At 39.8% G+C, this 18,074-nt stretch overlaps 1 protein-coding gene across 2 annotated transcripts in view; it reads left to right on the forward strand.

Moving 5' to 3' along the window:
- The window catches only part of Lama4 (laminin subunit alpha 4), a 153,352-nt gene that overhangs the window by 120,794 nt on the left and 14,484 nt on the right, over positions 1-18,074 (forward strand). For both annotated transcript variants that reach the window (XM_045154001.1, XM_045154002.1), the window contains exons 21-30: positions 420-582; positions 1,310-1,443; positions 2,279-2,450; positions 5,618-5,749; positions 6,845-6,987; positions 10,142-10,280; positions 10,730-10,867; positions 13,526-13,659; positions 15,052-15,216; positions 16,023-16,176. In XM_045154001.1, coding sequence (XP_045009936.1) covers positions 420-582; positions 1,310-1,443; positions 2,279-2,450; positions 5,618-5,749; positions 6,845-6,987; positions 10,142-10,280; positions 10,730-10,867; positions 13,526-13,659; positions 15,052-15,216; positions 16,023-16,176 — 1,474 coding nt within the window. The remainder of the gene's footprint in view (positions 1-419; positions 583-1,309; positions 1,444-2,278; positions 2,451-5,617; positions 5,750-6,844; positions 6,988-10,141; positions 10,281-10,729; positions 10,868-13,525; positions 13,660-15,051; positions 15,217-16,022; positions 16,177-18,074) is intronic.

Below are 18,074 nucleotides of genomic sequence, written 5' to 3' on the forward strand. Positions count from 1 at the left end.
TTCTGTCTTCTCTCTCTCCCTGTCTCTCTGTCTCTCTCTGTCTCTCTCAAATAAATAAAATATTTTTTAAAGAAAGAAAAGAAAAACGGTCATTTCCAAATAGCAATCTAATAGAATAGTTTTTCCCCCTGGGCAATTCATGAGTTCATTTTTTAAAAAATGAAATTTTAGTTTAAAAAAATCTCTGCCTCCCTCTTTCTCTAATAAACAAAATCGAACATTTTAAAAATTATTTTAAAATAAAAAGAAAAGATGTCCTTTCCCCCATCGTTTTAATAGCTGACATTCCGTAAGTGCTAATTAGTGTGATAAAATCCAATTACCAATTTTATAATGAAGGGACATTAGCATTTGGACCTTATGACGTCATTTTCTACAAATCGTCAGGCTGAAAGAGTGTAAACCCTTTGTCTCGCCAGGGTAGGGAAACATGGAAAGGTGTTTTTGACAGTGCCGAGTCTCAGCAGCACAGCAGAGGAGAAGTTCATTAAAAAGGGCGAGTTTTCGGGAGATGACTCCTTGCTGGACCTGGACCCCGAGGACACTGTGCTTTACGTTGGTGGAGTCCCTGCAAACTTCAAAGTAAGCTATTCAGCTTTGTTTTGGCTTCGTGTAACTATGTAGTGATTGTCTTATAAATCTATACATGTACAATGACTTGTGGGGAGGCCCTGATCTCACTTGAAGAGCTCTGGACCTAACTCTGGTCTCTCCTACCAATATTTTTAGCATCAGATACATTCAAATAAGAGCTAACCATCAAAGATCAACTAACCTCATTCAGATAAGTGCAAAGATAATTAATATGCCACGAGTAGTAATTGTTACCTGCTACAAAAGATAACCAGCTTCACGTTGCACATAGCAAGATCAAAAACCATTACCTTGACTAACATAGGCCCATATAAAGTATCTGAGATGAGAGTGGGTTGGACCCTGGGGAGAATGTGAATCCTCAGAGAGAGATGAAAAGTCAATCCACAGTTTCCATTCCAAGACTGTTGCTTACCAGCTATGGGTACATTATTTAATGTTCTCTGAGAATTACTCTCTCACTTTCTCCGGCCTTGCACATGAGGATTGTGATTTTTTCCATGAGTTCATTGATTGGCATATATAGTGTATATAGTCTATGCTCAGCAAATACCCCCTGACAAGTCACTGATTGTTTAAATGGTTTGGCAGAGCTGATGGACACTCTGGTCTGGAAAGATGGCCCTTGACTTGCAGTTAGCTTCATTTCCTGTACTGTAGTGTCTGGGTGAAATGTGACCATGAGCTAATTAACTTTATTTCTTGTGTTGCACAGCTCCCTGCCAGCTTAAACCTGCCTGGCTACGTAGGCTGCCTAGAGCTGGCCACTCTAAATAGTGATGTGGTCAGCTTGTACAACTTTAAGCACATCTATAATCTGGATCCCTCCAAGTTGGTGCCCTGTGCCAGGTGAGTGAAGTTAAGAACACTGATGACTTTGTCAGTCAGGGAAGGACACCTGACAAGGCAAGTGTGAGTCACTCTGTGGGCTTTCAACCTCTTCTTTGAGGAAAACAGTTGTGAAATGGCACTGTCACCATGCCTCTGCCACTGGTGAGCGTGGCCAGCTTGATTCAAGTGTTCATTTGTTTGAGGCTATAGTTTAGTGTCCCTGAGCCAGGGTTTCCCCAGAGACCCACTATTCTCCTATGTAGAACACAGAAAAAAATTCAGTGAAAAGAATTCATCGGGGGCGAGTGAGATGCTCACTAGCTACACAAGCGTAAGGACCTGAGTTCAATCCCCAGCACCCATGTCAAAAGCATGATGTGGTTCAAACACCTGTAACCCCAGGACAGAGCAGGGCAGAGGGACAGAAGGGTCTCTGGGGCTGCCTCGTTAGCTAGTCCAGTGGGAAACAGCAGAGCAGCTCTGGGTTCAGGGAGAGGCCTTGCCTCAAGTAAATAAGGTAGAACAATGATAGAGGAGGATACCTGGTGTCCTCTGGCCTCTGCATATGTGCACACAGGGCACACGCATCTGCACATTCAGAGCATGCCCCACACTTGCACATGATGCATAACACACACACACACACACACACACACACACACACACACACACCAAACTGATGTAAAAAGTCATTTAACTTACTTATAAGTACTTCCATTTTTTTATACAAACAACAGAACTTCGCTTAACTATTAGAGGTCAATGGAAGATGCTCTGTCATGAGTTAAGGGAATCTTGTGTGAAAAGCATAACTGAAACTATAGTGTTTGTTTATCCTGAATCTGCACCTCAGAGATAAGCTGGCCTTCACCCAGAGTCGCGCTGCCAGCTACTTCTTCGATGGCTCCAGCTACGCTGTGGTGAGGAACATCACAAGGAGAGGGAAGTTTGGTCAGGTGACTCGCTTTGACATAGAAGTCCGAACACCGGCTGACAACGGTCTTGTGCTCCTGATGGTCAATGGAGTGAGTAAAAATAAAAGTCCTGCTTCTCTATTTTCTTTATTTCTGGTGTTCATGTTTCCAGGAACTTGCCGAGGCTCAGTGTTCCTTGCCATCAAACTGCATTTCTAGTTTAGAAAGCAAAATTGGATATTTCTTTTTCCTCCAGGGGAGTTATGGCAACAATAAGCAAAAGCAATCCTGAAATACACTCCCCCACACAACCTTTTTGAATATATATTAAATATGCCCTTTCATAAGCTAAAGAAAACCTTTGAAATAAATTAGCACCAAGATCCAGGTGTGCAGTGTGTATATAGGAAGGGGTCTGTCCTAATGAATGATAGAGCTGGTATGCAGGGTATAAATGTATCATGAAGCTATCAAAAGTAATAATAAAAACTTAGGCCGGGTGTGGTGGCACACGCCTTTAATCCCAGCACTTGGGAGGCAGCAGTAGGAGGATCGCTGTGAGTTCAAGGCCATCCTAAGGCTACATAGTGAATTCCAGGTCAGCCTGAGTTAGAGTGAGACCCTACCTTGAAAAGCAAAAGCAAAAACAAACAAACAAAAAATAATAAATTATATAAAGGTAAACCAATATTAAATAAAATTTAGAATATAAACATTTAAAATATTTTAAATAAAAATAAAATTATTTCTTATTTATTAATGACACATAAATCTTCTCTCACTAAAAATCATTTTAGGTAATATTAGGGAGACTCGTGTTATTAAATATGGTAAATATTTTTAAAAATACTGTTCAACTCTGTTATACAGTGACTTAGAAATATGTGGAGGTCAATTTAAAGGTAGTTTTCTCAATACTACATTTTATTGGCTGTCATAACTGGATAGGCTACTTCTTAAAATAAATACATGTAAGCTATGTAACATTAGCTGTGCCTACTAAACCATACACAATTTTTCAATTTCATGCTTCAGTTGGCAGAGGTAATCTTTGAAATGAGGCTGATTTATTTTTCTCTTTCCTGATACCAGTTCTTGTAAGCAACTCAGATATTGTATCTTTTGTAAACTTGTGATATAAAAGAGCTTAAAGCAACTAAAAATTCTCAATGGAAAGAACTTACACAGATTAAAATTTTCTTCCCACAAAAATGTTAATGGTTCTGATATGGCTTAACTCAGTGACCAAAGCTCGAAGCTCACTGCAGGATGATATGGTTGCTAGATAGTCTGATGTTTTCTGGTTTGGGGAGATGGCATAGTCTGTGATGTGATTGCCTGGCAAGAATGCAGACCTGAGCTTGATCCCAGAACGCATGCAAAAAAACCCAGACATGGTAAAGCACTATTGTAATTTAGCACCGGAGAGGTGGAAACCCGGGGGCTTGATGGCCAGCCCATCTAACTTATTTGGCAAGCTCTAAGCCAGTGAGATACTATATCTCAAAGATGATAGATAGATAGATAGATAGATAGATAGATAGATAGATAGATAGATAGATAGATAGGTAGATGGATAGATCGATCATAGATGATGAGAGACAGACATGATAGATGGATGAATGGATGTAGGTAGCAGCTAAGATGAATGACAGCTGAGGCTGTCTTCTGACCTCTACAAACAACTGTACCACATGCACACACACACTCACAATGAGTGTTGTCAGATGTGGTGGTCCATGCCATTAATGTCAGCACTCGGGAGGCAGAGGTAGGAGGATTTATGTGAGTTCGAGACTAGCCTGATACTACATAGTGAATTCCAGGTCAGCCTGGGGTTGACTGAGACCCTGCCTCAAAAAAAAAAAAAATAATAATAATAATGCAATGTTGTGTTTTGAAGAGACATATAATTGGTGATGTGGAAAAATGTGTCAAAGAGTATATTTTTAAAAAGTGTTTTATGAACCATACTAATTGTACTAATTAAGGGTGTTCACTGTAATATTTTATATATACATGTGAGGCATAGTATTATCCATTCTTCTTACAACCTCTCCTCTCTTCTATTCTCCTGCCCTCATTTCCTTTCCTGCTCCATATAGTCTCAAGATAAGAGCTTTTTATAGATAGCTCACTTTCTTTGTTCTCAGTTTTAAAAAAAAAAACTCACTTAAGGGCTGAAAAGATGGCTTAGCAGTTAAGTTGTTGGCCTGCAAAGCCTAACGGCCAAGGTTTGAGTCCCCAGCACCCACATAAGTCAGATGCACAAGGTGGCACTTGCGTCTGTGTACAGTGGCTGGAGGCTCTAGTGCACCCACTCTCTCTGTCTGCTTCTTCCTTTCTCCCTCTCTCTCTTTCTCAAATTATTAAATAAAATATTTTTTAAACTCACTTAACAGAAAAATTCCCAATCATATTTTCAAACAATCATCTGCATAGCAAAACTTTCTTCAAAGACAAAGTAACTTTCTTACCCTTGTAATAAAACCTTTAGTTTGAGGTGACATACCAAATATGTCTTTTTTACTTAGGTTCTAAAACATCCAGATTACTTTGTACAGACTGAAGACTTAACCACAGTACTTCATTTTTCAAAACCATTGAATTCCTATATCTATGAGTCATTTTCTGAAACAACCCAACCCCACCAATAAATTTTTGGGGTGTGACAAAAATACTTTGATTCTCTACTAACATCATATGGGGCATAATAATTCCATATTTATTTATGCAAATCCAGTGACCCAAAATAATATTGAAATTGCCTTCTTTTGCTTATGTCCATATTTGTTGATACTTTAGGAGACTTTTTAGCATACCTTGAAGTCATTTTCAATATTGCCAATTTTCATCTTTAAATACATGTGATTGCATCTTTTGGACTATTAATATTTTCAGAAGTTGCTTTTAAAGGGCAGATGAATAAACACACTATAGTCTATTTGCCTTGAAGAATTTTAAAAAAGAGATAATATAGACTTATAACTTTATACCATAGTTTGTAAGGTAAAACAAAAACAATGGAATATAGTTATTTTCAATTGTGTATAAATGTCAGTGCTTTTTTAAACATAAGCAATGGCTGCTGACATGGAAGCAGTTGTCATTTTATTTTATAATAAGAATTTCATGAGACTTCCCTAATCTTCAAATCATTTTAGTAATAAAGAATATAAATAAAATAAAATATAGTGCTATTTCTCAAATCCAATTAAATGTGAAACTATTTCTGTAACAGTGGATGCTCCCATCTCATGGCTTCTTTCTCTCTACAGAGTATGTTTTTCAGCTTGGAAATGCGCAGTGGCTACCTACACGTGTTCTATGACTTCGGATTCAGCAATGGCCCTGTGCATCTTGAAGACACGTTGAAAAAAGCTCAGATTAATGATGCAAAATACCATGAGGTATAATCATTGTAGTTGGGGTGGTTTTGGTTTTTGCACTTCATTCCATTCATCTGACTTAGAGGTTAAATGAAATAGGCAGGACAGTAGTTAAAATGGACATTTTCACATGTGAAGAACAGGCATTGAATCCATTCAATCCCAAGAAAATATTTGCCTCTAGAGCATGGATGGTTTTGTCATGTTGACATTTCTAATAAAAGAATTAGTGGGGACTAGAGAGGTGGCTCAGTGGATAAAGGAGCTTGCTTGCAAAAGTCTGAGGCCTGGGTTCAGTCACCAAAATGACACCTGGGAACACATAGCCTATAATGCAGAGAGCCCCTACATAGGAGTAAAGTATTCTCCAGGGGCTGGAGGAGAGGGAAAATCATCTGTTCAGTGGGTATACAGTTAACTAAATTCTAGAGCTCTGCTGAGTAACATGGTGCCATCATAATAATAACTTGTATTTGTTGCTGGGCATGTAATTCAACGGCAGAGCACTTGCATGAGACCCAGGTTCCATCCTTAGTACCACAGAAGACAATGTGTATTTGTTGTTAAGAGGGTAAACTTCATGTTAAACATGCTTAGCACACGTGTGTGTACACAAAAGCAAAGGGATGCAAGGAAAGTATGGGAAATATTAGGTACCATCAACTTGATGGGGTGGTTTATATGATAGGTGTTTATTTAGATCCAAGTTTATCAGATTATGTAAAGTAAGTATTGTAGCCTTTATAATGACAGATATACCTTATATTCCAAGCTGTTTTTTTAAAGAAGATAGTGTCTTATAGTGCCTTGCCAAGTCACCTCAGGAGAGAGGGAGAAAATAATAAAATAAATAGATCTCACAGAAAAATTTTGTCTAGGCAGCTTCTTCTCCACACAGGCATGTTCCCCTAGGAAAGGTGAACTCCTCCTTGAGAGAGCAAGAATTAGCGTGTCTGAATCCAAAAGGAAACTCGGTTCCCCGTCTTATGAACACAAGCATGCACAAAATCATGGACGTCCAGCCATTAGAGCCAGAATACTTAAAACATATTCAAGTCTTCAAAAGACTAATTTTTAAACTGCTGACCAAAGTTTCCTATACATCATTTCTCCCAGATCTCAATCATTTACCATAATGACAAGAAAATGATTTTGGTAGTTGATAGACGACATGTCAAGAGCATGGATAATGAAAAGATGAAAATGCCTTTCACAGATATCTACATTGGAGGGGCTCCTCCGGAAATCTTACAGTCCAGGTAAGGCTTTTCTGGTGAATAGTTGTGTGTTGTTAGTGATTATTCAAGTCTCAAGAGAGGTCTGATGACAGGTATTGGCTCCCTCCTACTTGCTACTTTACATACCTGTACAGTGTAGACACCTTCACGGAGCACTTGCTATGTATCAAGAATGACAAGTTCTCTACAGCCACTTCTTATGTCCTCATTAAGTTGGAATGTCATGCTTGAAATGTATAGAATTCTTTAACTGCAGCATTGCTTTGGAAACAAAGTCTAATATGTGCTATTATTCAACAAGAGGAAAAAAGAGCATACATATTCTGTGAAGATAAACCCACACACATCAGTCTCCTCTTGTTTTACTCTTCAAACCTATTTTTAACTCTTCAGCAGTATGTATCTAAACGTATACAATTTTTTTTTTTGTTTTTTTTTTTGTTTGTTTTTCGAGGTAGGGTTTCACGCTAGTTCAGGCTAACCTGGAATTCACTAGGTAGTCTCAGGATGGCCTTGAACTCATGGCGATCCTCCTACCTCTGCCTCCCGAGTGCTGGGATTAAAGGCATGCACCACCATGCCTGGCTTTTTTTTTTTTTTTTTTGAGTACACAAATTTTTGAGGTTATCCAAGGGAGTGTGGTTTATATACACTGACACAATATTGTAGTGTATTCAAAAATTTAGCTTTCTTATTGAGGTCAGTTAGAGATCCTTAAAACTTAAAGGCAATTTTAGAGCTACAGACATGGCTCAGTGGTTAAGGCAATTGCCGGCATAGCCTAACAACCAGATTCAATTCCCCAGTATCCATGTAAAGCCAGATGGACAAAGTGGTGCACGCATCTGGAGTTCATTTGCAGTGGCTAGAGGCCCTGGTGTGCCCATTCATATTCTCTCTCTCTCTGTATCTCTCCTTGCAAATAAATAAAAGTATTTTTAAAATAAAGGCATTTGTAATATGACCTAGAACAATAATTCTCAGCCAGATAAGCTGGAGAGCTTTATAAATACAGGTGCCTGTAACCACTCTCTTACAGTTTGAACTGTTCTGGCATCAGGGCCCAATCTTAAAAAATAAAACTCATGCTGGAGAAATGCAATAGTGGTTAAGGCACTTGCCTGAAAAGCCTAACAACCTGAGTTTGATTCCCCTGTACCCATGGAAAGCCAGATGCACAAAGTGAAACAAGCATCTGGAATCTGTGTACAGCGGCTGGAAGACCTGGCATGCCCATCTCTCTCTGCCTGTCTCTCTTCCATCTCTCTCTCTCTCTCTCTGCTTGTAAATAAATAAATAAAATAAAATAAAAAATAAAACTCGCTGCTAGTCCTGGTGGTTTGTGCCTCTAATCCCAATACTGGGGGCCTTACCAGCTACCTCATCCATGTGAGCCAGTGGGCTCTAGGTTTGGCAGTAGGCCGTGTCTCAAACAATGAGGTAGGTAGACAGCAACTGAGGAAGTCCTCACAGTGGTGCCCTCTGGTCTCCGTATGTGCTTTCACCCACATACACATGTGCATGCACACATGTGAGTTCACCCACATACAAGCATGCCTACACAAGCAAAAGAAAAAAGTTAAATAATAAAATTCCCCAAGTTAGATGAGAATTGCTGATGGCATCCAGCCCCTCATCCAGTAGAGAATATCCTTTCATTTGGCCCTAAATATTTGAACAAATTAAGAAATGCATATGTGATTATCTCAGAAGGCAAAACTCTATTTTAATGACTTCAGTTATGAGAAAGCTCTTACTTATCTTGAGGCAGATCCATCCCACGCCACATGCTTTTCTTGTCTAAAGAAAGCTCCCCAAGTTCCCTTTCCACATAAACACTCTCTTCAGTCCTTCGGCTGTGCTGTGTGGTATGTTTAACCACGAAGTTTGTCATTGTGTACACCCCGATCTGCCAATTAGCACAGCCCCCAGCTGTGATCTTGTGGAAGGAGAACACAGCAGGGCGGGTAGTTTGGCCTGTGTTCATCTAAGATACACTGAAGCTGTTGTGATTTAATCAAAACCACCTTCACAGTCATTCGGTATCCAATAGCATGTTCCCAGGCACTTCCTCTGTAACAAGCGTGATAGGTGCTAGAGGCACAGTACTGAGCAAGAATGCCATTCCTGATCAAAGGGATAAAGAATTTTTACTTTCCTATCAATCCAGCAACCCAACATTCTCTAAAACATGACTCTAATCTTTCCTTGGTTATGGTATGTTGCAAGCGAGACCAAGCCCACTGGTGGTCTTTTGAAGACCTGAGTTCATATCCTAACTTGACACTTTTTACACAAAAGAATAATTTATTTTCTAATTTCTATTAAATTGCTAAGAGTTGATTTTTTCTGATTTGTAATACATCAGTTCCCTATGATTTATCCCTATAATTATCTTTTTGTTAAGCCCAGGCTGACCTGGAATTCACGTGGTCTCAGGTTGGCCTTGAACTCATGGTGATCCTCCTACCTCTGCTTCCCAACTGCTGGGCATGCACCGCCATACCTGGCGAATCCCATAATAATCTCTAAAAGGCAAATATTAGCAATTTCAAACATCTTACTTGATTGTTACAAAGAAATCAAAGAAACTTGAAAACTATAAGGAAGTAAACAAGTTGTTTGACTCAAAACAAAGTCTTCAGCCTGAAGAGATGGCTCAGAGGTTAAAGTGCTCACTGGCAAAGCCTGCTGGCCTGGGCTCAATTCCCCAGAGCCCATGTAAAGCTAGATACACAAAGTGGCATATGCATCAGGAGTTCATTTGCAACAGCAAGAGACCCTGACGCATATCCGTTCTTTCTCTCCCAATCAAATAAGTAAAATAAAAATAACTTTTAAAGAAACAAAGTCTCGCCAGGCGTGGTGGCACATGCCTTTAATCCCAGCACTTGGAGGCAGAGGAAGGAGGATTGCTGCATGTTTGAGGCCACCCTGAGACTACATAGTGAATTCCAGGTCAGCCTGGGCTAGAGTGAAACTCTACCTTGAAAAACAAAACCAACAAAAAAAAGGAACAAAGTCTCCTGTAGACACAGGTTAGACATTGCTGTGTACACAGGAAGTGTGAGGATATGAGCAGTTGTAATGATTTCACGAGCACCTGGAAGTCAGCCGGAACTCTCTAGCATGCTCTTACAGGGTAACTCCAGCAGCTGGCTGATGTCTCTTCCAGGACCCTGCGAGCACATCTTCCCCTAGATATCAACTACAGAGGCTGCATGAAGGGTTTCCAGTTCCAGAAGAAAGATTTCAACTTACTGGAGCAGCCAGAAACCCTAGGAGTGGGTTACGGGTGCCCAGAAGACTCTCTCGTAAGTACCATTCCATCAAGAGCCTTTTACTAAGTAGACACAAAACTTGCAGCAGCTGAAAAAGCCCTTTGCAGTTTCTCTGGAGTCCTGAGCACACCTCAGACTCCTTTCCTCTGCCAGCAGAAAGGAAACTCATCCACGAGAAAGGCTTGTGGGGCTCCTCGGTGGCCTGGGCAGATGCTCCAGTTTTCCGTAGGAGGGGCACTGAAGCCCAGAGAGGCTGCTTGAATGGCATTGACCACTCAGGGTGGGGGTCATAAAGAAGTGGAAACTCAGCTGCTGGACGAATGCATCAGGAAGGCTGGCATTCCTGAATTCCGCATAAACCAAGCGAAAACAAACTAACAGAGAAACTAATAGACAAGACCCTTTGTGCATGAAAAAAATGACAGTACAAAATTGATAATTACCAAAACTACTGTATTCTCACTTTTTTTGTTGTCATGCAGATATCTCGCAGAGCGTATTTCAGTGGACAAAGTTTCATTGCTTCAAGTCAGAAAATCTCTTTCTTTGAAGGCTTTGAAGGAGGTTTTAACTTTCGGACATTACAGCCAGATGGTTTGCTTTTCTACTGTGCTTCAGGGGTAAGTGCTGTATTCTCTGAGGAAACTTCTTTAAGGCAAATAGCTAACCGCCCCCCCCCAAAAAAACCTGTTTGTCTCAAAGAAGTTATTTGTCAATAAACTATGTTTAATATAGATACATTGTATATATGCTAAAAGTGAACTTTTATTCCAGTTTTGACTTATGTATACACAGAGAATGGAATGTCCCATTTTAGACATCAAAATGTATTATATACATGTTATATGTCAGGAGTTCTGAATATGGCATGTATAGACCCACACCTTGGAATTAATAGAATCCAAGGGGTCTGTAAATACAGATATAAAAATTATATTTTTATCTTCTCTAACTGAAACTTAACAGGTTCTTCTATTTTGAATACAACAGAACACAGTAGTATTAGCAATACCTGTAACTTTATCATAAAGAAATCTCAAATATTTTTCATTTATATTACAGTGGACACAGATTTTGCAAACATCATTTTTGCTCATGTCTGCTGCCTTCAAATTTAGAATCTATTAGATCTAATTTAATATCTTCATAAAGAAGAATATTTCTGCATCATGCTTGAAATTTTTTGAAAACAGTAGTTCACTGTAATTGGCCTCCTTATTCTTGCATATTTTGTCTTAAATAGTTTACATTGCTTTGTCCACATTTATCACCAATCTGCCAAAAGCATCAATGGGACAAAAAATAAGGCATTAATACCTCTGCTTGCATGTTAAGAAAAAACACATTTCTGATTTAATTTGCAAACTTAAAAGAACATACATACTTCTGTTCCTTGAATTTACTACAGAATTCTCAAGCTCAGCTTACAAAACTGTTATTTCAAGAATAAAGGAAAAGAAAAAAGGAATAAAGGGCTGGAGCCTGGCGTGGTGGTGCACGCCTTTAATCCCAGCACTTGGGAGGCAGAGGTAGGAGGATCACCTTGAGTTCAAGGCCACCCTGAGACTACATAGTGAATTCCAGGTCAGCTTGGACTAGAGTGAAACTCTACCTCAAAAAAAAAAAAAATAAATAAAAATAAAAATAAAATAAAATAAAATAAAAATAAAGGACTAGGTATGTAGCTCAGTAGTAGAGTGCTTACCTAACATGTAAAAAAACCTTGGGTTCATTCCTCATTACTCAAAAGATAGATAGATAGATAGATAGATAGATAGATAGATAGATAGACAGACAGATAGATAGGTAATAGAGAGAGAGAGTGAGGGAGGGAAGGGAGGAGGGAAGAAGGAAGGGAAGAAAGAAGAAAGGAAAGAAGGAAGGAAGGAAGGAAGGAAGCAAGGAAGGAAGGTAGGTGGGTGGGTGGGTGGATGGATGGATGGATGGATGGATGGATGGATGGATGGATGGATGGATGGATAGATCAGATCTGTAGAGGTTTGGTGATATTATAATCTACCTGACTACCTGACATGTTTCTGACAAGGTCACTGCTAGGACACACACTGGTGGGTGGGTCATAAGATAATATTTGAATGCAACTCTATTTGTACTTGTACTTGATCCTCACTTTTTTATTCAATTTAATTTCATACAGTGGCGTCTGTGGCGCTATATGGAAAGCAGAGTGTAGGACTTCTGCCTCACCTCCAAACTTAACTCCAATTACCCTGGTTAGTTAAATAGCTTTTTTCCACAGAGAGTAAGCTTAGTTTTGGATATAATTCAAGAGGTCTGTGGACTGAGGGATGACTTTAGAAGCTGGTGCCCATATAAGGAAAGAGAAGCAAGATTATCACTTGCCAATATTTTAAAACAAGCAGTAAGCAAATTCAGAAGAAATAACTTCTGCTTTTTGACACTTCTGATTCTCTAGACGAAAATGCTGAAGCATTTAAAAAGCCAAATAGAAATTTAACTCTTGCCTCATCATCTATCTACTTCTTGCAGAAGGTTGAAATATTATCTTTTCAAAGAGATTAAATGTAAACTATATGGCAGAAATGTCTAGGTTATGAAAATCATGGAGTCTGAGAAATCTCATGGCATAACAAAATTACCAAAATTTTTCAGTTCAAAATATAGAGGTATCTTTGGTCCACTGAAATGTGTCTACTTTTTCAATATTTTTATTGGGAATTTTTAATAGGTGAACATACTATAATTTGACCATAATACCCTCACAAATTCTCTTGTTGCCCTCCTCTGCTCCTATTCCACTGCACCCCTTCCTCTCTCTAAGTAGTCCTATTCTATTTTGGTCTCATTCTTTGTGTGTGTGTGTGTGTGTGTGTGTGTGTGTGTGTGTGTGTGTGTATGTCCACCTCCCTCATCTATGTCAAAATGAAGAGCTCAATAGTGTACATGACTTGAACCTCTGCTTCAAGATCACAGGATAGTGTCCCACAGGACTCCTCCCAACCTCAACCTCCGGCTCTTACATTCTTTGCACCCCCACTTCCACAGCATTCCCTGGGCCTTGGACTGCATGACAAAAAAAGTCCCATCATTGCTGAACTCTCGACAGCTTCTTATTTTCAGCCACTGTAATCAAAAGGGTTGAGCTACTACTGTTGGTGGTGATGTTCATATGGAAATGACCTTACAGGCAGATTTTCTGCCTGCTGTTTTTCCTTTAAGCAATGTCATTAAGTAAATGCTGAAAACATTTTTGCCTCGCTGGACTTTCTAATTAAACACTTGTGCTTGCATTTCAGTCAGACGTCTTTTCCATTTCACTGGACAACGGCACTGTCGTTATGGACGTAAAGGGCATCAAGGTTAAGTCACCAGATAAGCAGTACAATGACGGGCTGGCCCACTTTGTCATTGCCTCTGTCTCACCTACAAGGTACAGCTCCTGACTTCCTGTCCTTCCACCACGGGTCCTGGTTTACAGGATGCGATTCTGTCAGGTGCCAGCCATGGATCTTGGGCTATTCTGTTGCTTTTCTGGGGTTCCAAAAAGTGGTGGCCAGAATAACTTAACTTCTTCCCCACAATTGCTATTAATATTCAAAGCATGCCAAATAAATCACCAAAAAGTGGCTTAACAGAAATATAAGGTTGTTTTTTTTTTTTTTTCCAGTAAGGGGCTCAGTTGTCACCTGTATGCAGCCATACTTCCTCAGGCTACTTAGTGAAAGGGGTGCAGTGGGTTACATGTGTCCCGACCCGCGGGACCTCGTTATTCATGGGGGCGAGGAGGACCCCAACCTGAAATAAGATGGGCGAGAGAGAGGAAGGGACTCAAGCAAATGTACACTTGTCAAGAGTCCAATTTTATTGAGCCACAGCGGCCTTTTTAAGGGTTAGGGTTAGGGTCTTGGGTGAGGGGGGGCTGGAGGAGGCAGGTGGTGGAAAGTTACAGAATCTTCTTGGCCTTTGGCCTAGGACAGTTTGCAGTTATTCTAAGAATTCCCGGTATAGTTCTCACATCTCTGCAGTCGCCAGGCAGGGGTGAGGGGATGGAATCAGTTAGGTATGGCAGGGTGGGGGGATGAGGAAAGGTCGGAAGTTGCTCAGGGCAGAAGTTATCTCAGGGCAGAGGTTATTTCAGGGCAAAGATCTGTTCAGGGCTCATCTCCTCGTCTCCAACAACATGGAAGCCTCTTAGCCAACATTGGTCTTGCTTAGATTTTTATTTTTACTTATTTATTTATTTTGGTTTTCAAGGTAAGGTCTCACTCTAGCCTAGGCTGACCTGGATTACTTAGATTTTGATGGAACAAGAAAGGGTGGTAGAATTATGGCAATATTTTAAAGTCTCTAACTTTATTTTTAAAATATGTAATACAGAATTTCCCTTTCGTAATAAAGTTTTTGAACTAGGAAGTTAACCTGTGTTGTAGAGTGCTTCTGGTCTGTCCCCGTCGTCTGTGGAAAGAGCCTGTCACCAGTAAACAGCAATGGGCTTTCTCTAGATTCTATTTCTGAGAAAGATCAACCATCCGATGTACTCTGCAATGAAAATGGTCCTCTGCAACTGTGATAAAATGATCACCATTAGATATGTTCTGTGGTCTCCGCTCAGACAATCTTGCCCTGTGGGTTTCAAGTCCTATGTTGATTTGGAGAGACTTTCTTGCATTCAGAAATACTCAGTAATTTTCATGAAGCCTGTCTTTTCATTGAGGAGATGTGCCATTTCACTCCCATAGGAAACCTGCTCGCTCACTTTGGAGAGGAGCTGAGGTGCCTGGTGGCTGTGCTGCCCTGTGTGAAGAAGCTCTTTGTTTTGCAGATACGAGCTGATAGTAGATCAAAGCAGACTGGGGAGCAAGAACCCCACCAAAGGGAAAGCCGAGCAGACGCCAGCAAGTGAGAAGAAGTTTTACTTTGGAGGATCCCCCATCAGTCCCCAATATGCTAATTTCACTGGATGCATAAGTAATGCCTACTTCACCAGGTATAACATTTTATTACTAATGAATCTCCACGATTAAGAAAGATCAAGACAATTGTGGAAATATTTACAACTATGCAATGTCAGAGGCATACAGGGTAATAATGAAAAGTTTATGTGCTTCAACAAATGACACACTTGAGATTATAAGTCAAGTCATTTGCTTTTTAATATCTACATGGCTGTAGCTAGGTGAGCCTTCATTTCTTCACCTGCAAAATGCAGATAACAACAGTGACTGCTTGGTAGCTTGTCAAAAGGAATGCAGAGATAGCACACGTTAGGCGCCGTGCACAGCATCTGGTATATGGCAAGCTAGATATATTAGACGTAATTATTTTTGTTATTAATGTTAGACTATATTTACATGCTATAATTATTGTTATACCTTATAGAAACAAAAAAAAAAAAAACCTTGTTCAAAGTTTAAGGAAATTGCCTTAATTTTATACATAACTTTAAAGCCATTAATCTAGGCCATTACCAAAGACAACAGGGGTTCTTAGACCTCAGAAATCTGAAAGCAAGGAAGGAATTTAATTCAAACTAAGCAACACACAGTCCTAGTCATTCACTGTGTGGTGAAGGAAAAGCTGTTCCTCACAGTCCTCATGCGTGTTGCTGGGCACATAAATGTTAACGAGCTGAGTGATAAATATTAAGGGCTCTTGTTAAGACAAGTAAGGACTCATCAAACGTGTGTGTATGCACACAAATGCATGTTCACTGCCAGAGTTTTTGCCATGGATTTTGTTATATACTTCTGAAGACTATTTTTTAGAGTTATTTCCCCTTTCTTCCAAACACAGGTTGGATAGAGATGTGGAGGTTGAAGATTTCCAGCGATACTCTGAAAAGGTCCACACTTCACTATATGAGTGTCCAATCGAGTCTTCGCCACTGTTTCTTCTTTACAAGAAAGGGAAAAATTCCTCAAAGCCTAAAGCAAGTCAGAACAAAAAGGTAAAAGATAATGCTGGCCTTCATGTTCAATGCACACAACTCTGGCTTCAAAGTATGCACACGAGTGACAGGGTTCCTATAGATCAGCCGTTCCATGGACACAGCCCTGGCTAACAAGTTATACATGTGAGAGACAGGGTTCCTGTAAAGCAGATGTTTCTGCTTACCAGCTTTGTAGTCTCAGCTCTAGTTCCCAGAGAAGCACTTAGAGTCAGCTGTTTCCTCGTGCTTCTTGATCAGTCTTCATGGCAGGTAGTTAGAAGTTCTCTGTTCTGGAGTATTTATATGCATAATACGTGTGTTTGGTACTATACCTGTTAACATCATTTGCTTTCATGTAATGGTTTCACACTTTTGTTATATTCATAAAAATTATTAAAGTTTGTTTTCCCTTCTTTTCTCAACTTTTATACTTCACTGACTACATGTACAGGTAGATATCAGCTATACCTGCTCCCTCATCAAAATATTGAGTTTTAAAAATCCATTTCTGACTCCTAAAAGTCATTCATTTACTCTTAGCATGCACATTATTTGGTATAATTACAAATGACACCCCTCATCACTTCACATTCTTTCAATATAACACTCCCTATCCTTCTGTGATATTTTTTTTAAATATTTTTATTTGAGAGAGAAAAAGACAGACAAAATACAGGCGCAACAGGGCTTCTTGCCATTGCAAACAGACTCTAGATGCATGGGCTACTTTGTGCCTCTTGGCTTATATGGGTACTGGTCTGTCAGGCTGTGCAAACAAGTGCCTTTAACTGCTGAGCCACTTTGCCTGCCCTTTGTGATGCAATCTTGACATGCGCTGATGTCCATTCTTTTACCCTGGCCCAGGTCTCATCAGAGTTCCTGCCCACTCAGTAATCCTCAGCCAAAATTGTTTTTCCCCAGGGCCCACATAAAGCCATGTGCACAAAGTGGTGCAGGCAGCTGGAGTTGGTTTGCAGGGGATAGAGGTCCTGGCATGCCTGTTCTCTGTCAGGTGTGATGGCACACACCTTTAATCCCAGCATTCAAGAGGTGGTGGTAGGAGGATTTCTGTGAGTTCAAGGCCAGCCCAAGACTTCATAGTGAATTCCAGGTAAACCTGGGCTACAGTGAGACCCTACCTTGAAAAACTCAATTAAAAAACCTCCTTTCTGTCTGTCACCATCTGATTTTGTTTCTTTTAATAAATTGTTTTTTCGGGCTGGAGAGATGGCTTAGCGGTTAAGCACTTGCCTGTGAAGCCTAAGGACCCCGGTTCGAGGCTCAGTTCCCCGGGTCCCACATTAGCCAGATGCACAAGGGGGCGCACGCGTCTGGAGTTCGTTTGCAGAGGCTGGAAGCCCTGGCGTGCCCATTCTCTCTCTCTCCCTCTATGTCTTTCTCTCTGTGTCTGTCGCTCTCAAATAAATAAAAATTAAAAAAAAAAAGATCAATTTAAAAAATAAATAAATAAATAAATAAATTGTTTTTTCTAATTGATTGCCAGTTCCTTAAATATCAGTCATCATTTCTCACCTTCCTATTCCCCACAATGTACCAACATGTACCACCTATCGGAGGCATGAAACAAAATTTCTTTCCCCTCCTCTTCTACAAATTCAACATTCAACAAATGTCTGCTTGAATATGTGAATGAATGATTAAATCCTTGGATTTATTTGCCTGTTTGTTTCAGAAAATATGACTAAATGGTCGTTAAATATTAGCCTGTATTTTCACAACATTACATTTTGCCCTCAGCAGAGCAATTTGTATGGAACAATGTTTAAAAGCTTAAGAGTTGCTCAATATTCATTCTGTTATATCAAATTTTGCATATGTCCTGTCGCCAAAAATAGTCTTAAAGATTTTGAAGATTGCTAGGTATTTTGAGGACTTTTGCATAACATATATAAATG

This window comes from Jaculus jaculus, chromosome 7, assembly GCF_020740685.1.
Source record: "Jaculus jaculus isolate mJacJac1 chromosome 7, mJacJac1.mat.Y.cur, whole genome shotgun sequence".
Lineage (NCBI taxonomy): Eukaryota > Metazoa > Chordata > Mammalia > Rodentia > Dipodidae > Jaculus > Jaculus jaculus.